The sequence below is a fragment of the Manacus vitellinus genome, unplaced genomic scaffold (assembly GCF_001715985.3).
Source record: "Manacus vitellinus isolate BGI_N305 unplaced genomic scaffold, ASM171598v3 scaffold_1_pilon, whole genome shotgun sequence".
NCBI classification, from domain to species: domain Eukaryota; kingdom Metazoa; phylum Chordata; class Aves; order Passeriformes; family Pipridae; genus Manacus; species Manacus vitellinus.
Genome location: NW_021939396.1, coordinates 1,175,087 through 1,197,807, shown reverse-complemented (window position 1 = coordinate 1,197,807; position 22,721 = coordinate 1,175,087). Strand labels below are relative to the sequence as shown.

General features: G+C 46.7%; 1 protein-coding gene across 3 annotated transcripts in view; it reads left to right on the top strand.

Moving 5' to 3' along the window:
* Positions 1 to 22,721, top strand: part of LOC115307100 (adhesion G protein-coupled receptor B1-like) — a 66,417-nt gene that overhangs the window by 6,128 nt on the left and 37,568 nt on the right. For all 3 annotated transcript variants that reach the window (XM_029959419.1, XM_029959420.1, XM_029959418.1), the window contains exons 3-6: positions 451 to 601; positions 6,390 to 6,459; positions 14,393 to 14,459; positions 18,576 to 18,661. In XM_029959419.1, coding sequence (XP_029815279.1) covers positions 538 to 601; positions 6,390 to 6,459; positions 14,393 to 14,459; positions 18,576 to 18,661 — 287 coding nt within the window. In that variant the 5' untranslated portion in view covers positions 451 to 537. The remainder of the gene's footprint in view (positions 1 to 450; positions 602 to 6,389; positions 6,460 to 14,392; positions 14,460 to 18,575; positions 18,662 to 22,721) is intronic.

Genomic DNA, 22,721 nt, shown 5'->3' with positions numbered 1-22,721 from the left:
TTCAGAAATTAAGTATATCTTGCTCAAGCCAAGAAAGCACCAGGATGGAACCCAAGCTCAGATTTCTATTGGAAGGTGTCCCTGCCCATGGTGGGGGTGGGTGGGAGCTAAATGATCTTTAAGGTCCCTCCCAACCCAAACCATTCTATAATTCTGTGATTCTGTGACTTCAGTGTTAACTATGGGTTTATCTCAGAGCTCATGTTTAAAAGCAGCCAATTTCCATGTAGTACTTAAATTTGCAGCCAACGCTTTGGTCCTTTGCTAGGTCAAAGGTGGTGGGGGAAACTACCTCGTCCTAAAATGTTTTCTCATGTCCTGACTCCACGACCTTGCCTTCCAGAGCCTGGTTTGGAATCATCTCCCCGCGCCTTCCGCTCTCCTACGTGCTGCTCTCTCCGCCTGCTGCTCCTCTCACGTGTCCTCCTTTCCTTCTCTCTCTCTCCCCAGGTGATCTGCACGCTGGTGGCAGCTTTCTTGCACTTCTTCTTCCTGTCCTCTTTCTGCTGGGTGCTGACCGAGGCCTGGCAGTCCTACATGGCCGTGACGGGCCGGTTACGGAACCGCATCATCCGCAAGCGCTTCTTGTGCCTCGGATGGGGTGAGGATCCTGGGGCTGAGGAGCACAGAAGGGTCCAGGCTGCCCTGCTCTGCAGAAGGCTTGGCAGAGGGTGCTTGTAACCCTTTCAGGGGTTTCAGGAGGGGCTGAAATGGTTATAAATAGCACAACCCAGAGCCATGAATTCTAAGCTCCCGTTGCGCCCGAGGGTTGGGCAAAATAGATGAGCTGAGTTTTCAAAGGGTGTGCTCTGGGTGGTTTGTCCTGGGTTTGGGTCTCTTTCTTGCTTTCTCCTTTTCTCTCTCTTGCTGTCTTTCTCCGTGTGGAATATGTCCATTGGTACGTGATACAAGCCAATGGCATCCTGACATTGTGTGGCCAGCAGGGTCAGGGCAGTGACCTGTGCTCGGCACTGGTGAGACCACACCTTGAGTCCTGGGGTCAGATTTGGACCCCTCACTACAAGAAAGACATTGAGGAGCTGGAGTGTGTCCAGAGAAGGACAATGCAGCTGGGAAAGGGTCTGGAGCACCAGGAGCAGCTGGGGGGGCTCAGCCTGGAGAAAAGGAGATTCGGGGGGACCTTATTGTTCTCTACAACTCTCTGACAGGAGTTTGTAGCCAGGTGGGGATTGGTTTCTTCTCCCAGAAAACAAGTGATAAGACAGAGGGAAACAGCCTCAAGTTGCACCAGGGGAGGTTTAGGTTGGATATTAAGAAAAATTTCTTCCCTAAAAGGATGGTCAAGCACTGGAACGGGCTGCCCAGGGAAGTAGTGGAATCACCATCCCTGGCATTGTTCAGGAAAATATGTGGATGTGACACTTAGGGACAGGGTTTAGTGGTGGACTTGGCAGTGCTGGGTTAAGGGCTGGACTCAGTGATCTTACAAGTCCTTTCCAGCCTTAATGATTTCATGATTCTAAGGTTCTACACCCAACCCAGAGGGAAGGGAGCTCTGAAATCCCGTCTCCATGGCAGCGGCGCCTTTTGTAGGCAAATAAACTCCGAGACTGGTGCAGACGCTTGTAACTAATTTTTCTCCCTCTGCCTCTGCCGTATGTTTAATTTATTAGCCCTAAATGATGCATTCTGTAGTAGAAAACAAATACAAACCCATAACCTGGGCTTTCAAAGCAATAACAAGTGCGTGTCTGAAAGGAGCAATGGAACAAAAAGTTGCTGAAGAGTGAGGAGGCGAAGGAAAGAAAGGGAGGGGGAAAACGTTGTGTGTCTGAGCTCTATTAGCACCTCGCTTTACTACTGAAGTCTTGCAATTCACCCCAGGCAAGAGATTTCTAATGCTTACCAAGCACCCTGATGTGATTTATTCTGGCACATCAAGAGCCGTCCTCGTCCCAGCACCTGCATCCCTTTAAGTTTTCGCTCCCGAGCTTTTGCTTACCATGGAAAATAAATTGTGTTATTAAAACACAGTGTTTGTGTGTGGCAGGAGCAGCATCAACCACATACCTGCAGAGCACAGGCTGCACGAGCCTGTGTGTGTTCATGCATGTGTTTATACCTCCTCTGTGACTCAGGGAACATCAGGGATATCAAATGCAACGGACTAATAGCTTTTCTAGGTAATAAAAAGGGATTTTTTTTTCTGATCTGCAAAAGCTGGGACAGATGGGGCTTGTTAGGCAAGGGAATTTTGGATGAGCAACATTCACATTTGTAGTCTGTACAGATTAAAAAAAAAAATATATCTATATATCCCTACATGTGTAGAAGCTTAATTTGCACTGCTAGTAAAATGTAGTGAGCTCTGAGCAAGGATGCACTGCTGATAAATGATGCATAATAACCATTTGGAGTAGGTTAGGACAAGGAATGAAGAACACTCTCGTCTATTAAGGCAGCAAGGGAATTTTGGATATTTAGCATCCTGCTAGACTTCAGCTGTAGAGCTGGGATTAATGGCACTTGTAAGAGGGAAGAAGCCGAAAATATGTTTTAAAGAGCATAATCTGAAATAATTAGCACAATTCACTTTGTCATGGGCTCATTCTCCCCCCTTTTCCCCCTCTGCATATTAACATTTCTCTAAGCCCTTGTTGGAGACGTCTTTGCCAAGTCCTCAGCTGCTGTCAGCTGGAGCTCATTGAAACTGCAGAGGATTTCATTCCGTGGGTTTTTTTTTTGGTCTCCTCTTGGCTGTGCAACTTTGTCTTTCCAGAAAAGACTTTTTAGCAATTAGATTTTTAAGTTCTCGTCTTTATTTTATATTATTGATAATTCTTGTCCATGTTTGAACAAAACCCTCAGGCACTTTTATGTGATTCTTTGGGTGATCCCGTGCAGGGTCAGGAGTTGGACTCCTTGATCCTCGTGATCCTCCTTGATCCTTCCAATTCAGGATGTTCTATGATTCTATGATCTAGAATTATTATAATTATTCCCCAGATAAATTATTCCCTAGAAATAATTAATCATATTTAGCCCCAGCAAAGAAGAAATATTTTTGCCAATATTTTTATGACCATGTCATAGTTTCCACAACTGGATTTTTAATGCTGCCAGAGATCAGGCTCTGGGACTTCAGCTGTTAATAACAGTAAAGGCCTTTAGTAAACATCTTTCCAGTGGAACATGATGAGCACATGACCTGTTCCCTTGTTACCTGGAAGTACAAAACTCTTTGAAGGAGGTTTTAACCACGTTTATTTGGAATTGTGAATGTAAAATCCACTTTCTGCAGAAAGCCCCCAAAACCTTGGCAGTGACTGCCTCCACCACACAAGGTACATGGAACAGAGCAGTTGGGAATAAATGTCTTTTAAATAATCAAAGAAATAAATTAAAAATTTGATTTTTTTATTGTTTCTTTTTTCACTCTTCTCACATCTGACTTTGGTTAGACAGCTCTCCCAAGGTGAAGGAGCACAGCACCTCTGATTATGATGCTCTTTGGTGTAACTACCACAACATAGCTGCTACCTTTAGTAATTGTTACTTGTACAGACCCACTTTCAGCACAAGTTGAGGCTTTTCCCCAGCCTTGGTAAAACCAGTCCCTGGATCTGACGAGTTCACAGCCTGAGCCTGTATTTCTGCATAATTATCACGTCTCAGAGAAGCACTTTGCGAAGAACAAGTTGCTATTTTTGGCAGAGTCTTGGCCAAATTTCCATCAAGCTGTGCTCCTGCAAATGTCCTTTCACGTGGGGGTTCTTTTGGATACCATATTGGTGGGACCACAGGGAATGCAGCACCCAGAGCATGTCCAGATGAGGTGTGAAGGTGTGAAGAAGGCTCAGCAAGAGGGGCAATAGTCAGTTCAGAGAAAAAATGGGAAAAAAAGAAAAGGAAAGGAAGAAAGGAGAAAAGGGAAAGGGGAAAGGAGAAAAGGGAAAGGAGAAAGGAGAAAAGGGGAAGGGGAAGGGAAGGTTTGGGAAGGTTTGGGAAGGGAAGGTTTGGGAAGGGAAGGTTTGGGAAGGTTTGGGAAGGGAAGGTTTGGGAAGGGAAGGTTTGGGAAGGTTTGGGAAGGAAAGGAAAGGAAAGGAAAGGAAAGGAAAGTTTGGGAAGGGAAGGTTTGGGAAGGAAAGGAAAGGAAAGGAAAGGAAAGGAAAGGAAAGGAAAGGAAAGGAAAGGAAAGGAAAGGAAAGGAAAGGAAAGGAAAGGAAAGGAAAGCAAAGGAAAGGAAAGGAAAGGAAAGGAAAGGAAAGGAAAGGAAAGGAAAGGAAAGGAAAGGAAAGGAAAGGAAAGGAAAGGAAAGGGAAGGAAAGGAAAGGAAAGGAAAGGAAAGGAAAGGAAAGGAAAGGAAAGGAAAGGAAAGGAAAGGAAAGGAAAGGAAAGGAAAGGAAGGGAAAGGAAAGGAAAGGAAAGGAAAGGAAAGGAAAGGAAAGGAAAGGAAAGGAAAGGAAAGGAAAGGAAAGGAAAGGAAAGGAAAGGAAAAAGGAAAGGAAAGGAAAGGAAAGGAAAGGAAAGGAAAGGAAAGGAAAGGAAAGGAAAGGAAAGGAAAGGAAAGGAAAGGACAGGAAAGGAAAGGAAAGGAAAGGAAAGGAAAGGAAAGGAAAGGAAAGGAAAGGAAAGGAAAGGAAAGGAAAGGAAAGGAAAGGAAAGGAAAGGAAAGGAAAGGAAAGGAAAGGAAAGGAAAGGAAAGGAAAGGAAAGGAAAGGAAAGGAAAGGAAAGGAAAGGAAAGGAAAGGGAAAAGGAAAAGAGGAAAGGAAAGGGAAAAGGAAAAGAGGAAAGGAAAGGGGAAAGGAAAGGGGAAAAGAAAGGAAAGGAAAGGAGAAAGGAAAAGAAAGGGGAAAAAAGAGAAAAGGAGGGGAAAAGGAAAGGAAATTTAAAAGAGACATCTTTTAAACCCATTGCCTGTTGAGTTTGGACTGATGACACTTGAGCTATGCTTGGAAATCTCATATGGGAAGAGAAGCACTTCCCTGCAGGAAAACTCTCAAATGCTCTAATTGTGGTCAGCTTGGCCTCGTGGCTCCCAGCTGGCTGCAGAGCCTCACTGCTCATCCATCTGGGCATGACTTGTGTGGCTGAGTGACCACCTTCCCAGCAGGATTATGGTCTGGATGCTGTGTCTGCACATCCCTTCCATCTCCAGGTCTCCTGCAGTCACCTGCTGTGACCTCTGCAGCTCAGGAATTAGGGTCTTGTCGGGGAGCACTAATCCCAGCTGGCTACTGATCCTGCTGATTCCTAATGGGATTTGCCCATCTGTAGCATCGAGACAGCTTAATTCCTCGTGTCACAAGGAAGAGGGATACAAACAGCCACGTGGAGCCCTGCAGAGCTGAAGAACTAGGTGTTATTAGCCAATATCAGGCATTTCTTTAGGGAAAAGGGAGAGCTGGGCTGGGGCTAGTGAACCTCCACAGGTCCTTGAGCATGGAGGGATAAGAAGGATCAGAAGATTATTAGGAAGATATAGGGGTTTTGCTGGTTCTCATTGTACTTGCATGTCAGGGACTTCACAGTCTCCGAATATTTTATGAGTTTTAGGCCAATAAGCAGCAGGTTGCACAATAACCAGCAGGTTTTCTTTATACTCCTCCCTCAAATTTTGTGGGAGCTTCTGTCTGTAGGATCAAGGCCATAATTTCACCCCTTGTGCACCTGAAATACATCCTGTGTCAGCTTCCTTAGTTCATGATGCTCTGAAGAGAAATTGGGGTGTCCCAGCCACAGAATAACTTGCTATTCCTTTGCCACACTCATAATGAACTGTGTCTTCTCCAGGGCAACAGGTTTCTCTTAGTTCATTCACCTTTTGGACACAAAATGGAGCAGGTCTCTGGCAAGAGGGAGTATTGTGGTTTTCCAAAAGATCTGATGTTCTGAAGCTCTTTTCTATTGTTCAGAGGAACCTGCTCTATTACAGATCTTGAGGGACCTGTTTGGGGTAGGGGAACTCAATTTTAGTTTCCCCTTCTCCTTCATTTGGGGTAAGATTTAAACTTGGGTTGCTTTGTCAGTGCAAACACAACTCCTGATCTTTGGGTTCCTTGAGTTGGATTGTGGCTGAGTATTCCTTCTTCAGGAGACACCCTGCTATATTCCAGGCCATCCTGTGTTGTACCTAAGAATAAAATAAATAGATTTCACGTATCTGGGTGTACTGTGAGTGCCCACACAAGTGCTGAGCCCACAGCAGGGAAGGAGCTGATTGCAGCTGATGGCTTTGATTTCATTAACAGAGGTAATGAGGAGGGTTCTGCTTTGGGCTCGGAAGGTCCTGAATTCAGTCTCTGCCAGAGAGCCAGGCTGGGACAGATGGTGCTGGAATAACTCTGGGAAGAAAGAGGAATACTGAGTGGGAGAAGAGCTGCACATGTGCTTAAATGACCAATTTCCTCTTGTTTCATTTCCACAGGGCTCCCTGCCTTGGTGGTTGCCATTTCCGTGGGATTTACTAAAGCCAAGGGATATGGAACTGTCAACTAGTGAGTAAAGGAGCTCTTCCTGCTTTTTCCTTGTTTTATCCTCTATTGTTTTTGTCCAAACCCAGTCACTGACCCACAGGAACCAGGGTAGGAGCTAAATTCTCAGGTGCTCATGTAAATTCCCCATGGCAAAGGAAAGTAGGGATAATGGGAGAGGAAGGAACATTCCTGCATCCCTGTCTCCCAGCCCATCATCTGGCCAAGCTGGATCATGTATTCCTTTAAAAACAAGCTCACAGGGACCAGTTAGATTTAACTGTTGTATATTTGACATCCCTTTGATCTAAATACCTCTTACTTTGAGACTTTTTTAAATGTATTTTTAAGGGGAAAAATGTGGAATACTTAAAGTTTAGGATGTTTGAAAATTAAAAAAAATAGCTTTTGTGTTTATCTGTTTAATGGTTTCCTTGATTGGTCCCACATTTTCAAAACAGCTCAGCTCAGTTTTAGGCAGCAGAATGAGCCTGACCCTCTCAATCCAAGGTTCTGACAGCAATCTCAGTTTGCCTGTTTGACAAATTCTATAGGATTTGCCTTTAGGAAACTTTTATGTGCATGTAATAGCAGAAGAAAAGCAGGGGAGAAATAATGGAGTAAGACTGTGCAGAGGCAAAAAATATATTAAGGCAGGGCTGGGATCACTCAGAGCTGAGCATTAGTACAACTTTAACTAAAAAAAAAGAAGAAAAAGCAAGTGTTATTTTTTCACTTTGTTGTGAAAAAGCTTAAAAGTGTTGTTCAGAGTGACAGTTAAAGAATAATATTTTATGTACAATAAGTCAGACTTCCCTACTGCAGCCAACTTTTATCCAGAGCCTTCCTGGCCAGTGCAACCCACGTGGGCAATGTTTGAGGCAGGAGTTGTTGATGTGGAGGGCAGCAGATGAGGCCTCAATAGGCCCACAGAGAAAATGTCATGTGGAGCCTCCCGCTCTCCCTCAATTCCCACCACGTTCCTCACACCCACGACCAAATGGTCCCGGGTTTGCACTTTAATTGCAGGGGAGTATTAAAGCAGCATTTTCCGTTTAGTTTGCAGCCTAAATTACTGCACTTTAAATTACTGCCCAACACAGAGGGCTCAGGAACATGGGGTTCTCCAGTGCAAATCCATACACACAATTCCTGAAGCCTGTGCTGGCATCGGGATGCACTGGATGCACCTCTCCTGACTTACCTGTCCCAGCTCAGGTGTCCTGGTGGACAGGGATCCACTGTTTTTGTGACTCAAAGAACAACACACCAGCCTGGCTTTTAGCAGCATCACTGAGATCCCAGATTCCCTTTAGCTTTCCCGTGGCTCTGCTGTTTATGGCACATCCATGAGAACAACTCACAATGAACAAGCATCAAGAGTGCTGGGAGAGAGAGGTCCTGAGTATTTGCTGAGCCCTGAATTTATACCTCCCAGAGGGAGAGCAGATCCTCTTGAATTCTATGTAGAAAGAAAGGATATGACACAGAGAAATCTTTCTGGGAAATCCTATTCAGTTCTTCAAATATTTTTGTGTATTTTTCTGAATGGAAACGTTAAGGACGTTCCTGTCATCTTCACTAGATGAGGGTTTTTGACTTATTTACTCTCAGAAAGGACTTGTGAGGCAAAAATAAGTTTTCCTGGGGGCAGCTCTTTCTAGCCTTGGTATCCTAAACCCGTTAATTTGAAAGTTTTAGTCACCCAAAGCAACCTCTGCAGTCTATGCAGAGTAAGTAACTGGATTTAGTCACGTTCCCTACAGGAAGAGGAAAAGTCTTACACTCTCCTACCCCCAAAATGTATTTATAGACCGATGGGAATTAGTGCAAAAAGCTTTGTGGCTCTTTCCCCATCAATGTTTTAGAGCCACCACAGAGTTTTGTGGTCAGTGCTGACCACACAAAAGTGCCTGGGCAGGGAGGGGAGGAATGTGCAGGGAAGCACATCCTGTTTCCCTGCCCCGGACCACTGTGTGCCAACATCTCCCCAGAGCAATTCCCTCCAGACTGCAGCAAAGAGGGTGACAAAACCTGCTGGATTCCCGCTTTACTCTGGGATTGGGGCAACAGTGAGGTGGCCAACAGGCTGGGCTGACTTTCCAGCTTTCCCAGGTTGCTTAACCACACCAGCTCTCCTCCTTTTGCTGCTAATCCTTTGACTCCTTTCAGCCCTAAAGTCTCTGGTGCTCCTTGCATCCAAGGGCTGGATGCCTGGGGATGGCAGAGGATTCCGTGCCCCCAGCAGGAGCTGCAGCCCAAGTGACACCATTTCCCAGCTCTACCTGTCACCAAAATAGCAGAGGGGCTTCACACCCCAAAAAGCCCAGTTTGGTCTTCCATGATCAGCTGGACTTCCATGATCCTTGTGGGTCCATTCCAGCTGAGGATACTCTGAGATTCTCTGGTCTTCCTTTTGTCTCCTTCCACTCTGCAGCCCAGTATGTGGGGAAGCTGATGAGTCCCACCAAAGGACCGAGAACAACAGCTCCTCTCAAGCACAAAGAGCCCATCAGACATTCCTAACGCTGCCATCTTGCTGTATTTCCATACTTGGGTACCTGCCAGGTCCTAAAAGAGCTACAGGAAGCCTGGAGAGGAACTTTTTACAAGGACACGTAGTGACAGGCCGAGGGGGGATGGCTTCAAGCTGAAGGAGGGTAGATTTAGACTGGATATTAGGAAGAAATTCCTGCCTATGAGAGTGGGGAGGCCCTGGCACAGGTTGCCCAGAGAAGCTGTGGCTGCCCCATCCCTGGAAGTGTCCAAGGCCAGGTTGGATGGAACTTGGAGCAACTTGATCTAGTGGAAGGTGTCCCTGCCCATGGCAGCGGGGTTAGAACTCAATGATTTTTAAGGTCCCTTCCAACCCAAACCATTCTATGATTTTATGATTTAACCTTGTCCAATGCTGAAGGCACATGAACAGAACACAGACTTGGACCAAAGCTTGTCCCGGGATGTTTATTGGGTTGGGACCACTGCAGAGATGTCTGAGGTGGTTGCAAAGCTCAGAGCTGGAGGTCAGGAGCAGTTTTAGTTTTGTCTCTAGTTTGTTTAGAGCGCACACGGGGCACTTCAAACGGGCACTGCAGGCTTTCAAGGCACAATATTTCCATCTTGCAGAGGGAAGGAAAGGCATTAACCACAACACATCCCTCCCTGTGAAGCAGGGGACAAGAGCTGACAAGATAAACCACAAGGGACTTCACAGTGTCTTTCAAAACATCTTCCAACCCTACAATTTTTGGGTCCTAAGAGCAGTGCATTAGCACTGTGGAGGTGGGAATTAAGTCAAAGCAGGGCTCTGATATTTAGTTGAGCACAGAATTTAACACTCCACAGCAATTTTTTTCTCTTCCCACTCAGTGGTAAAAAAACAAACCCTGACATCCATCTCTGGGCCATGGTCATGAGAGCATTTTGGGGACAACTGCAGGTGTTGAAAACATTGCAGAACTGATCCTGGTGTTACAGACTCCCAGGGCAAAGCTGGTGGAAGGGACAGCATGTGAAATGTGTGACATGTCCTCAGGCTGAAACTGTCAGGTTTATCTTCAGGATAAACCAAGGTGTCCAACCCCAGGTTAAGAGAGGAGCCTCCAGCAGGGTGGTCAAAGCAAGATTTCGCCCCGTTTTGTCCTGTCTTTTCGTTGTACATGGGCTGAAACTGTTCTGTAACAAGCCAAACACAGCTGAGCAGCAGGGTGGAGGTCTGGCCATCGAAGGACTGGCCACATCTCCAAGAGATGCAGAGAGATCAGAGCCAGTCCTGAGCGTGGGGAGGTTGCAGATGATGTTTAATATTTACCCTTCACCCAGCCAGACTGGTCCACCAAGTGGTAAGTTGGGAAGGGAGAGAGAGAGGTTCAAATTAAAAATTGAATATACCTGCAGGATGTGGAGTGTGTGTCTCGTTCTCTGTGTGGTGATTCCCAGCAGCAATTCACTCAGCCTTTATTGCTCAGGACACTTCTGGAGTGCTGTGAACTCTCCATCTGTGATGAGGGGAGGAAGACACAAGGGGGCTTTTACTTTTTATTATCTGAACAGCATTTGAAAGGGCATTTTGGAGTTGTTTGGAGAGCTGTTGGGGCAGGGGAGAGGCTGCATTTCTAGTCTCAAATGAAAGTCTGAGAGGTAATGGAGGTCTAAAGGACTTGCCACTGATCACCTCCTTGTATTAGGCTGAATGCCTGAATAGTAACTCTCCTTTTAGCTGCTACTCCAGGGACTAACTCTGGACCTCTAAAGCTTGACAAACAGCCTGCTAGAGCTGGAACTGAGTAATTGAGGTTGTGGGAACTCACATCCTTCCCCACAAGAGAGCCCATGAAAAGTTTTCTGAGAGGATTTCCAGGACACAGCAAATTTCCTGAGGTCCTTGTGTGTGTCATTGCAGCAGGACTTGTGTCACCCACAGGCATCTCAGCCTTTTCTGTGTTAATCTCTGAATTAACACTGATGGGCCAGCCCTGATTCCCAGCTCTAATCTCAGTTATGCAAATATGTTGGAGCTGCTGAATTTGACACACAATTCGAGGTGAGACCTGTTGCTGGCAGAGCTGTTTGGTGTGAAAAAGGTCTCAGTGGAAGTCAGCTCTTCACAGGACCAAGACAAAAGCCACCCACCTCACAGTCTGTGCCGTGGCAGAGTCACAGAAGGATCAGATGTTTTGCAAAGAGGTGTTTTGTGTTGAGCACAAGAGCTACTGTCAGTCAGGGAAACGCTGCTTAGCAATCATAGTCTGGAGCTGCTGAATGTTGTTAAAATATCCACTTAGTCCTATCCAGGGGTAATTTTATTTACAAGATGAATGAAGAAATCCCTTGGAAAATACTCTTAGTGAAATGCAAATATTTCTTGTAGGCTAAAAGCATCTCCACTGCCCTGATGTGTTGCTGGGATTTGCTGTCGGTACCCCTTCTCAGATATCCCTTCACCCTTTCCTTTCTCTTGGTGTTATCCAGCACCTCTGGCAGCCTTGGAAACGCTTGGATTAAGCACTGTGGGATGGAGGTCGGGCAGTCAGAAGGGATAAGGACCAGGGGGAAGTCACCTTCCCAAATCCTGGTGCTCAGAGGGGAACAGGAGCTGCCAGAGACCCCACAGGAGTGAGAGCCCTCCTTGCACAGAGTCCTCATCACTAATTCCAGTGCAGGATGTCACCTCCTTTCTTCATCTAAACCATCAGCTGGAAGAGACCCTGAGAAAAACCCCATCTCAAAATTAGGATGAAGCATTGGAGGAAAAAGTCTGGGATTTAGGAGCCCTCTTCTTGTATTTAGGGAGAACTCCAGTTATTGCAGCCCTCCAAAGCTTCATTTTTATTCCCTTTCTCCTCTGCTGATTATTCATTTTATTATTACAGCAGCTCAGACAGTTTGTGACAGAGCAAGTTGCTATCAGGAAGAAATCAGAACTGATTAAATTAACACATTACAGGTTTAATTTAGACATAAACAAGACACAGAGCTCGGTGAAAACTAGAATGTCCTTCTTTCAGCTCTCAATTTGAAATACTTTTTTCTTTTTTAGTGCCTTTTCACAAATTTTCTCTGTTTTAGGGTGAAAAAAAATAACTTTTTTTTTTTTGCAAATCAGAATTAATGCAGAAAAACATATGAGTCTGATCAACAAAATTGAAATGTTTCCAGCAAGGCTTTTTTTCCCTGGGAGCATCAGTTTGCTTCTGATGCAGAATGAAACCATCTTGCTGAGAGCAGGGGCATGTCACTGAATTACTGCAGGGTGAGCTGGGTTAAGAGCTTGGAGAAAGTCTTCTCTCCATTGTGGTTTCCTGCTCTTCTCCTGTGGTAAATCTATGGTGCTTTCCTGCTGAAACAGGATTACTTTGTCACACATTTTCTCCAGGGTTCTGCCTTGTCAGAGCGTGCAAACTTTCCATGGGGTTGCTGACACAGTGTAAATTCCCATCTTCCCTCGCCCTGAAGTGCCAAGTTTATGTGGCCATGCCCTGAATTGCTGCATCCCCCACAAAAGTGGGAATTTCAGCTCCTGTGCTGCTGTAACTGTGGCTGTTGCAGAGTCACAGACTTGTTGAGGTGGGTTCTCTGGAGTCTTTTGGGCCAACCAGCTGCTCAGGAAGGGTCACCTGGAACTGGCTGCCCCAGGAACGTGCCCAGATGGCTTTTGAATGTCTCCAAGGATGGAGACTTCACAATTCCTCTGCTCATGCTTTGGCAGTGCTCTGTCACCCTCACAGTGAAGAAGTGTTTCTTTCCTGACTTTACAGTCAAACCTTAAAAACAAAGGACCAAGGAATGGCTTGGGTTGGAAGGGACTATAAAGATATCCAGGTCTACCCCCCTGCCATGGGCAGGGACACCTTCCACTAGCCCAGGTTGCTCCAAGCCCCATCCGGCCTGGCTTTGGACACTTCCAGGGATGGGGAAGACACAGCTTCTCTGGGCATCCTGTGCCAGGGCCTCCCCACCCTCCCAGGGAAGAATTTCTTCCTGATATCCAGTCTAAATCTACTCTCCTTCAGTTTGAAGCCATTCCCCCTTGTCCTAATCCCTGTTGGCTGCCCACTCTGTGATGCTCAGCTTTGGGATGGGAGGGGAGTGAGATTTCTCCTGCTGTTCTTTCACGCCGAGTTTGTCATTTTGGGGATGTTGAGGTACAGTGAGACCTGTGTGTGATTGAAAGTCTCTGTGGGGACACCAGGAGCATGTTCATACTAGTTTCCTCAGAGATGGGATTTATTCTGCACCCCAGTTAGTGATGAGGGCTTTAAACTAAAGTTGTTGGAGGAGGGGAACCTCAATCCATCCCACTCCTGCCAGTGCCAGCAGTACTTGCCCAGAGCATGGAGGGGCATTGCAGGTCATCAGGAGAACCCCTGTTGAGCAGCACAAAGGAGTTCCAGTAATTGGCTTAATCAGGGGCCCATCTTGAATTCTTCTTCATGGCTGGCCAGAGAATCTGAGGCTGCCCCATCCCTGGAAGTGTCCAAGGCCAGGTTGGATGGGGCTTGGAGCAACCTGGCATAGTGTGGAAGGTGTCCCTGCCCATGGCAGGGGGGTGGAACAAGATGATCTTTAAGGTCCCTTCCAACCCAAAGCATTCCATGATTCTATGATCTCCCCAGTGATGTCTCCACATGTGACAGGTTCATTTGGATGAGGAAGTTCTGGTGCAGTCAATGAAGTTCAGGATGTGATTCACCTGAGTAGGTAAAGGTGCCTCACAGAATCATCCTGGACTCCTCTGGTTGGATCTCTACTGACTAGAAATGTCACCAAGGGTGCCTGGCTCTGTGCTAGGCTGTTTAGGAGCCTGAATTCCACACGTGGTCACTGAAGAAAGAGGAAGTCCTCATCAGGTTATGTGGTTATTTCCAGAGGAGGCACCACACCCCTCCCATTGAACTCATTCCATAGTGGAATTCCACAGGAGATTTCACTTCAGGAGTACTGTGAATTCCCACCTTGCTGCTGTGTTGTAGGATTTCCCCAAGGAAGCTCAAAGGGAGAATCCAGAGGAAGAAATGTCCTGCACTCCTGGACCTGAGCTCCCAGCAGAAATAGTGGTTAGCAAAGGAGCAAGGGACAGTTCCCACCCTTTCTACTCCTTCGCCTGAGTGAGCAGGACAAGAGCATCATCTTGCCAGCAAAATGATGCAGCTGCTCCCAGGACCTGACCTGAAACAGAGCACCATCCTTAATTTTTCATGCATTCCCCTGTCAAATGCCATCTGCAGGCAGGTCCTCGGGGAAATGAGCCTTTGTGCAAGTTCGGGAGAAATGGGAAGCAAAACTTGCTCTTTGCAAAGTCTGAGGGTTTTTTTGGTTTTTGTTTTTTGTTGGTTTTTTTTTGCCATGGGGGATCACCTCCCAGGATGAACTCTGCCAGCAAAGGGAAGAAGCAAACATGTGCCTGTCAGGGTTGTTTGCCCCCGGGGTAATTTCCTTTTCTCTCTTCATTTTCCAGCTGCTGGCTGTCGTTGGAGGGAGGGCTCCTCTATGCCTTCGTGGGACCGGCGGCTGCTGTCGTTTTGGTATTTAAGCTTGGCTGAAAGCTTTTTTTTATTTTCCTCTTTGTCTTATGCCACTCTCCTTGTTCTTTCAACCCAAGAATGCCCCCTCTTTATTTCCACTCGCAGGAATAAGGAGCAAAGTGTTAGAAGCCAACAGTTTGGGATGGGTTTGATTCTGGGATATAATGTGCCTCAAGCTCTCAGCCTTTCACCTCTGTCCTCACTGGTGTCCCCTAACACCTGATTAATGCTTTTCCTTGGTTTTGCCCTGTCTGGATGGAAGTGCAGGATGATGGTGGAAAACTCTGACATGAACTCCTTCAGAAACTGCTGTCCCTGGTTGCTCCCAGACCAGGCTGTGCCCTCCCAGCCAGCATTTATTCCTGGTCTGTCCCAGCTGGCCAGTATGTGGGAGCAGCTTCCTTGTTTGCAGGTGAATTGGAGATCTTCAAATCAGTGCTGGGGGGGGTTCTTAGTTATCCTAAAAGTGCCATGTTTGCTTTTAATTCAGAAGGAATGGCAAGCTTAAAGTAAACATTCCTAAATTCTGTCCCACCAGCTCCTGCATGGTGGGAGTGTGTCCTACTGTCCCTTCACCCTTGGCTCCAACACAGCACCAACACCAGCCTTGGCCGGTTATTTGAGTTTAAGGTGCCACTCAAGAGCTGACATTCCTTTCCTCAAGCTTCCCTGCTGTTGAAGCCTCTCTGACCATGAGAAATCTTGACTGTCAGGGTTGAAAGACTCTTGAGAATTGCTGGTCCTCCAGGAAATCCCTCCTGCAGCAATTTCAGATGGGTTTAAATCCCCATTTGAGCCCCCTCACATTAGGTGACAGCCTGGTTTCTCTCCAGCCCAGTGTTTTATGCAGTGGAGGAGCTGTGTGTCCTCTGAGGCTCAAGTGTCCCACAGGAATGGGGTTGTTGACACTCATAGTTCCTTTTTTGGGTCAGGCTTTTGTTTCCTGCAGTGCCTGGGGGGGGGTTAAATGCCCTGAAGCAGGCGCTTATAGGAGAATAACTCCACAAAAGCTCCTGCTGCCTCTGTTCTCACTGCTGTCATTGCACATCAAACCACCTTGGTGCCATCCTTTGATCAGCATGACAAAGAGGTGAGCCAGTAGCTGCCCCTCCTCTGTAATAAATCAAAACTAGTTTCAGTTAAGGTCTTTCTTTAGTGTAGGATTGTGATACAGTGATTAGGAGGGAGGAAGCTTTGGTAGTGCCCAGAGAAGAGGGAGTCACTCAGCTGCCTCAAGGCATCTTGCTTTTGTTGTGCCAACAACAAGGGAAGTAATCCTTCATTTTTCCTTTGCATTTTTAAAGTGTGATTAAAACCCAGGAGCCTCCTTCCCTTTGGCACCTCAGTTTTCACTCACCATAAAGCAGGAAATGGAGATGTCCTTAAAGAGGGGTCAACATATGCAAAGGGTGGCTCGTGCAGCTGATATTAGGAAGTGGTGAATCATCTCTGGGGGTGTCTGTCCCTGAGCAGCACCATGACAGAGCATACACACCCAGTTTAGACCTCCTGGCTCACTGCTGGCTCAAGTGATGAATGAACACTGCCCAAGTGGGGTAGATACCCAGGAGCCAGGGGAAGGAGAAAGAGAAAAAGAAGCATTTAAAGCCTTTTTATAAATGGGAACCTGCAAAGAGATGAGCTCAACTGGCCACTCAGATTCACACTGTGACCTCTGGCAGGGCCAGAAGTGGAACACACAGTCCACGAGGCTGGACAGCTGTGTGTGTGTTCTCCTTGTGCTGGGCCTTGAGTTCAGGTTGGCCATGCCAGTGACAGAAGGACATCCCAGAAGGACCAGGGACAGGATGACCAGGGCAGTGAGTACACCTGGTTCAACAGAAGGGCAGTCAGGCTCCTGCAGGGCTGTGCAGGGGATGGGCAGCTCCGCTGCTCTCAGGACAGGTTTGCTCCAGAGAAAATACAGCTGCTCGTGTGACACCTTGCACAGATCAGGGTGGGATTTGACTCTGAGCCTGAGCTTTTTCTCACCCAAAATTCAATATATAGATGCCCAAGTGAGTTTGCACAGAGCTGACTTGGCTTGGAGAGACAGCTGGGACAGCCTCAGCCCTGGCCAGGCTACTTTTGTTCTCACTCCTCCCAAGCCATTCAAGCATCTCTGCACTCAGTTCTCCCACCAGCAGGATTTCTCTATTACCTATGGTAATACACAGCAACCTTCTTCCTCCACACCCTCCCTTATTATTCTCCACACTGGAAAAAGGCTTTTGGTTTGGAGAATACCTTTACTTCAATTTAATACTCTTAAGATGGTTGGCCTGCAGCTTCAGCAGCGTTCACAACTTGCAGTCAATCCACTGGCACTGAATGGCTGCAGAGATCTGACCTTTATTCTTAAAAATCCCAACAACCCGACAGGCAGAGCTGTGGGAAGCAGTTTTGCTCACCCAGCCTGGGGATGATTTGGGGCAGGTTGAAGGCAGGGAGAGGCTCATGGTGACAGGACAGAGTCAGCAGTGGCCAGGTCGTGGTTGTCTCAAGGAATCTCAGACTTGAGTCTTTGCTTCTGGATATTATCTCAGAGATAAAGAAGTAAAGCTGCTCTGCATGTCATTAAGAGTGAAGAAGAATTCAGTGTTTAGAAGAATTATCCCTAACTTAGGAAAACTGGAGCCAGGATCAGAGCAGGGTGTTGATCACAATGATCAGTGTGCTAAATGTGTGTGGCTAAAACAGCAATGTGGCTAAAAATAGCTTTTAATTATTAAAACCATTGCAGAGCTGCTCTTTGTCACCTCCCCTGCTCCAGAAGGATGAGGATACACATCTTTCCTAGGGGAGAGATCCAGCCACACTTCAACCCCATCTTTTCCCCCTTAAGGAAAAGTCTCTCTTGCACTCCCCAGCCTCCAGCACAGAGAAGAAGGATCAGTGAATTCCAAGTGCTCCCTCTGTCTCCAAGCACATAACTGGGGTTTGATTTCCTGCTGATCCTTGGCTGCACTGCTGTGTCTGACTTGCCAGTGCTGTTGCTCTAAATCAATACCGTGGTGAGCTCTAGAAATGGGCTCACAGCTGTGGGAAGCAGTGCCCTGACCCAGCAGCTGATGCAAACGAAAATAACTGCTATTTCTGAGCTTTTCCATTGATTCCCAGCTGTGGGCTCCACAGCAGCGAGCTGGGTCATGCCCTGCTCAAACCAGCAATCCAAATGCAGGAATTTTGCTCATTTTTCTGAGGCTGCTTTAGGCATTTAGGCAGAGCAGACATCTCCCTGCCTTTGGGGCCAGGTGCTGCACAAGGTGTCCCTCAGCACCACCTCTGTTAAACTCACCTCGGTGCACATGTGATGTTACACGTCCCTGAATTTGGCCTGAAAACATTTCCCTGCAAGCCCCACGTGCAAAACAGCATCAACCACGTCGTTCTACAGCACCAGATGTTTCCCTGACAGCAAAACCAGGAGAGTGTCATTTTTTTCCACCATTTCTTTGCCTCCACGAGGGGGGTGGTGCTCATGTGTCACTAATGTTTGGATGAGGTTTGTGGAGCAGATGCAGCTGGCAGCAGTGGATGCATTTGGAAGGGCACAGTGAGGAGTTTGGGATCACTTTGCAGGACCTCAGCTCTGTGTTTCACTGTGAATATTTATGCCTGGTTGATACAGACATCCACACTCTCACCCTAAAAAAAACAGACCAAAGGACTGCATGGAGTTGTCCTGCCCACTGATTTTTTGGGAAATGACTGGATGGCTGACCTGTGTGCTGGGCCATCTGCAATTCTTCTTGCTCAGACTTGTAAATCTGGGCAGTTTACAAATTTGTCCTGGTTCCTGGAGATGTGGTTCATGGTTGGACTCGGTGATCTTGGGGACTTTTTCCAACCTTAATGATTCTGTGATTCCAAGACCTCTCTTATCTGTTGCCAGCTGCATTCTGCTCTCCTGAACTCCCTGCTGCATGGCCAGGGAAGGTGGGACAGGGTGGAGAGGGGACAGAGGGGGTGGTGGCCTGCAGAAGTGTGACCTGATTTGGGGAAAAACGGGAATAACTTCGTTTGCCAGATGTTGGGGGGTTTTTGCCTTCTGTGCTACCAAGTTTGAGCTGAGCCACATGAGAACAAAACTGTGTGTTGTTTCTCTTTTGACAGGTGAACATGGTTATTGGCATTCTGGTTTTTAACAAACTTGTATCCAAAGATGGAATAACAGATAAGAAACTGAAGGAACGGGCAGGGTATGCCTTATCAATACATCTAAGTAAAGAGTGACAATCAAAACCAAAAACACCCAAGGTTGTGATCAATAACCAGGCCAGGAGTGCAAAAAGAAAAAGAGATCGGAGATGGAAACAAAAAGCAAAAACAGATTTAAACAAAATGAAAGAAAAAAACCCACACTTGATTTAATCTCTTTGCTGTGTCGTTCAGTGCAGCAGGGACAAAAAAATCCAAGGAGCAGCACTGGGTTGCTGTGGAGGAAGGACAAAAGTTCATCTCTTTGTTGAAATGGCTTCAGCCCAGGCTGATGTATCCTCCCAAAAATTAAGGAGAGCAAAGTGACTCTTGTCACTGACTCCTGGGAACAGCAGCTGGATCAGAGAGGGACTCACCAGTGCTGAGTGGGGCACGTGGCACGGGCTGTGTGACAGAGAACTCATGTCCAGTGGCTGGCAGGTGGCTGAGGGACAGCAAAGGGATGTGATACTTTTAAGGGAAGGCTTTTGGAGGCCTAGCAATGAACAGGTCAGGAGATGGGTGCACATGTAAAGAGGAGGTAAGTTAGGAACCTCTTCTGCAGGAAAAAAAAATCTGCTACCACCTGAGGTCCTTGATCTTCTCCACGGCCTCCACACCAAAGCCTGGGGCTTGTGTTACCTGGGTCTCTTTGTAGTATAAATCCAAGAGCTGCCTCCAGAGTCCTCATCCCCCTGGTGCCGCTGGGGGTTGGCTGGGGCAGGGCTCTCTCATGGGTTCCTTCCAAACTCTGTTGACAGTGGGTATTTTGCCACTGTCAGCATTCCCAGCAGGGTGGGAATGTTGGTTCCCCTTTCATCTTCTTTTCTAGAAATGAGTTTTTGGCCTGCTCAGACTTTACCCCTGAGCTGTGCTCCAGGCCAGGGACAGAAATGGCACAGTGACACTCTGAGTCACATCAAATGCTCAGGTCAGCCTGGCTGACGTGTGTTATTTGCCACTGCCTTGCTTGGCTTCCTGTTGCAGAGAAACTGTGTCCTTACCTGCAGACAGGAAAGGCAGGGATGTGTGATCTTCATGTATCCATTGGATTTATCATTGTGTTCTTTATCACTTGTATTCTTGAAGGAAGAAGTTGTTTCCAAAGAGATGAGGAGAGCAAGGGGTGTTGTGGTGTCTCTTTACCACAGCTACAACCAGAATGTAAAACCTTTGGAGGCTGGAGGAGAAGATAAAGGATATATCCTGCCTACTAAAGTGGAAGGAGAACGGTCTCCATCGAGTCTCAGAGGGTGGCAGCAGATAACACAGATGAGGCTCAATATTCCTGTCACAGCACTATTGAGTAGTTGTGGTAGAAGTGGTTTTTAATTGAGTGGTGGCAGCAAAACTGAGGGTAGAAGCAAACTCTCATCAGCCCCTGAAATCCTGTGTTCAGTTTTGGGCCCCTCGCTGCAGGAAAGACCTCGAGGTGATGGGGCATGTCCAGAGAAGGGCAATGGAGCAGCTGAGGGGTCTGGAGCACAAGTCCTGTGAGGAGCAGATGAGGGAGCTGGGGGTGTTTAGTCTGAAAAAAAGGAGGCTCGAGGGGGACCTTATCACTCTACAACTCCCTGAAAAAAGATTGTGGTGAGGTGGGGGTCGGCCTCTTGTCCCAGGTAACAAGTGGCAGGACAAGGGGAAACGGCCCCAAATTGCACCAGAGGATATTCAGGTTGGATATTAGGAAAAATTTCTTCACTGAGAGGGTTGTGAATCATTGGAAAAGGCTGTCCAGAGAAGTGGTGGAGTCACCATCCCTTGGAGTGCTCTTGGAACTTTGGTTTAGTGGGAATGGTGGTGGTTGGTTGAAGGTTGGACTTGATGATCTTGGAGGTCTTTTCCAGTTTTTATGATTTCTGTAAGGAACACAGGAACCTGTCAAAGGTCCTGATTTCTATGAGAAACACAGAAATCTTCCACGGTCATGATAATAAAAGGAGATTTAACACATTTGGATGATCAGAGGTATCAGTTGCTGCTGGGTTGAAAAGCACGTGAAGAAGTGACCTTGGTGCTTTGCTTTAAGCAGCTGCAAGAAGCAAGTGCTTTATTGTGGGTGATGCCTCCTTCACAAAGAGAGAACTCAAGAAAATACCCAGACTGCAGGCAGAGTCTGCAGCAAGGTAATTGCACTTGAAAGTCAGCCCTGCAATAAATGCTTTATTGGATTAGCAAAGCAGAGAGTTGCTGTCGCTCAGCCCCTCCCTCCCTAATCCAGACTGCTCAGAAAACGACCTTATTTAATACACAGCAGCTGGTTATTGATCACAGAGTTGTTCTTTAAAAACAAAAGCTGCAAAGCAACAACAACAACAACAAAAAAAAAGTCTTTTTTTTTCTGATGTTCTTTGTTTTTTCTTTCTTTTCTCTTTTTTCCCCCCTCTTTCGTGTCCGTGTGTGTGTGTGCAGCACTTTTAAGCCTTCTCTGTGCTCAATGGTTTTGTTCTCCTTTCCCAAGTGCACCTGCTGAGAGTGTGGGAGCACTTTTGAGAGCCCTGGTGCCCCTTTTCCCTTAGTTAACTTTGTAGAAGTTATTCTGCTTCTGGCCTGGGCTTGGGAACCGTGTTGGAAGGTAGATCTGAAGAGAATCAGAACGAGCAATGGCCTTGGAGATGTTTGGATCTGAGGAGATGGTACAAACAAACGTTGTGTTTCCTTTAGCAGAGGCAAGAAGTATGGTTCAGTGTTGCAAAAACGATAAAAAAGGGGAAAAAAACCCAGAATAGGGGAAAATAAAGAGCTGTTGGATACTAAGAAGAGCCCAGCACACACTCCACAGATTGGTTGGCACTCAAATACCTCAGAATTAACAGTTCTCATGAAATAATACCTGAGACACGATAGGTTTTGCCCTGTACTTTGCAGAGGAAATTGCTGTGATTAGGGTTGTCACATCTGTCAGAAAACCTTGACTTCCTAATGGCAACGGCTTCGTAGATGAATCACAAAGCCAGGCTGGGGAGAGTTGGGTGGGATTGCCTGGAGAGCTGGAGGAAGACACACAACTGCCCCACCACCTGTCCAGGAACAGGAGAAAACCATCCAGGCACCTCCCAGCAGAAGGGTCTCCGTTGGTGGCCAAGTCTTTGAGCTCTGCTGATGGGAGTGCTACTAAAAATGGATGTCTTAATGTCAGGAGCCTTTAAAATGAGTTTGAAATTTATTCAGGCAGCGTTCATTCCAGAAGCATTTGTGTGCTAACGCAGCCAGGGAGGAAGAATGAGACTATAGGGTATATTCACCAGGGCTAATTTTAGCCTGCTGAGTTTAATCTCTCTAGGCTTCCTCTGTAACTGCTGGAGAGAGACGAGAGCCTGGTTTAGTTGTTCCAACTTGCCCCTTGGAGGACCTTTACTTCTTTTATCTTCCTGTTGATTATAGAAACGACTCAAGAAAGTTTGCCCCCATCCTTTGTGTGAAATATTCCCTGTACGACTGTCCTGGTGGGGTGTAACAGAGCTGGGCTGTCAGTGCATAGAGAAGAAAGTAATTGGAGAGATAATAACTCCATTAAAACAGGAAGGGATTTGGATTGCCCTTCATCTGGGAATGGTTCGTGTTGGAAGCAGCACTCCTGCTCTTTGGGCTGCGTGTGGTGTAAAGCACGGCTCAATAAAAGGGAGAAAAGTCCAGGCTCCAGTGAACACACCAGATGAGTCTGGGAGCTGGTTGTGGATATTTAGGAAGCAGCAAAAGCTGAATTAAATGGATGCCTCATTCCCTGTGATTATTTCATTAGCTACCCTTTCATACGTGCAGGCGCCAATACAAACCTGCTACGGAAATTCAATATATTAACAACCTCCTGCCCCCAACCAGAACAAATTAGAATGTAAATGTATCCACATCTGTGCCTACTGCTTACAACTTTCTGCATAAGTACACCCAACAGCAGCTACAGTTGTGTGTTACAGTTGGTCTTTTGGCCAGTTCTTTGTGGTTCAGTGTCATTCATGTTTTTTCTGGTACAGTTTTCCATCAAATTCCTCAAATCAATCTACTTTTTCTTTTTGCTGCCTATCTCTGCCTCTCTCTGTCTCTCTGCTTATCTATTCTTTG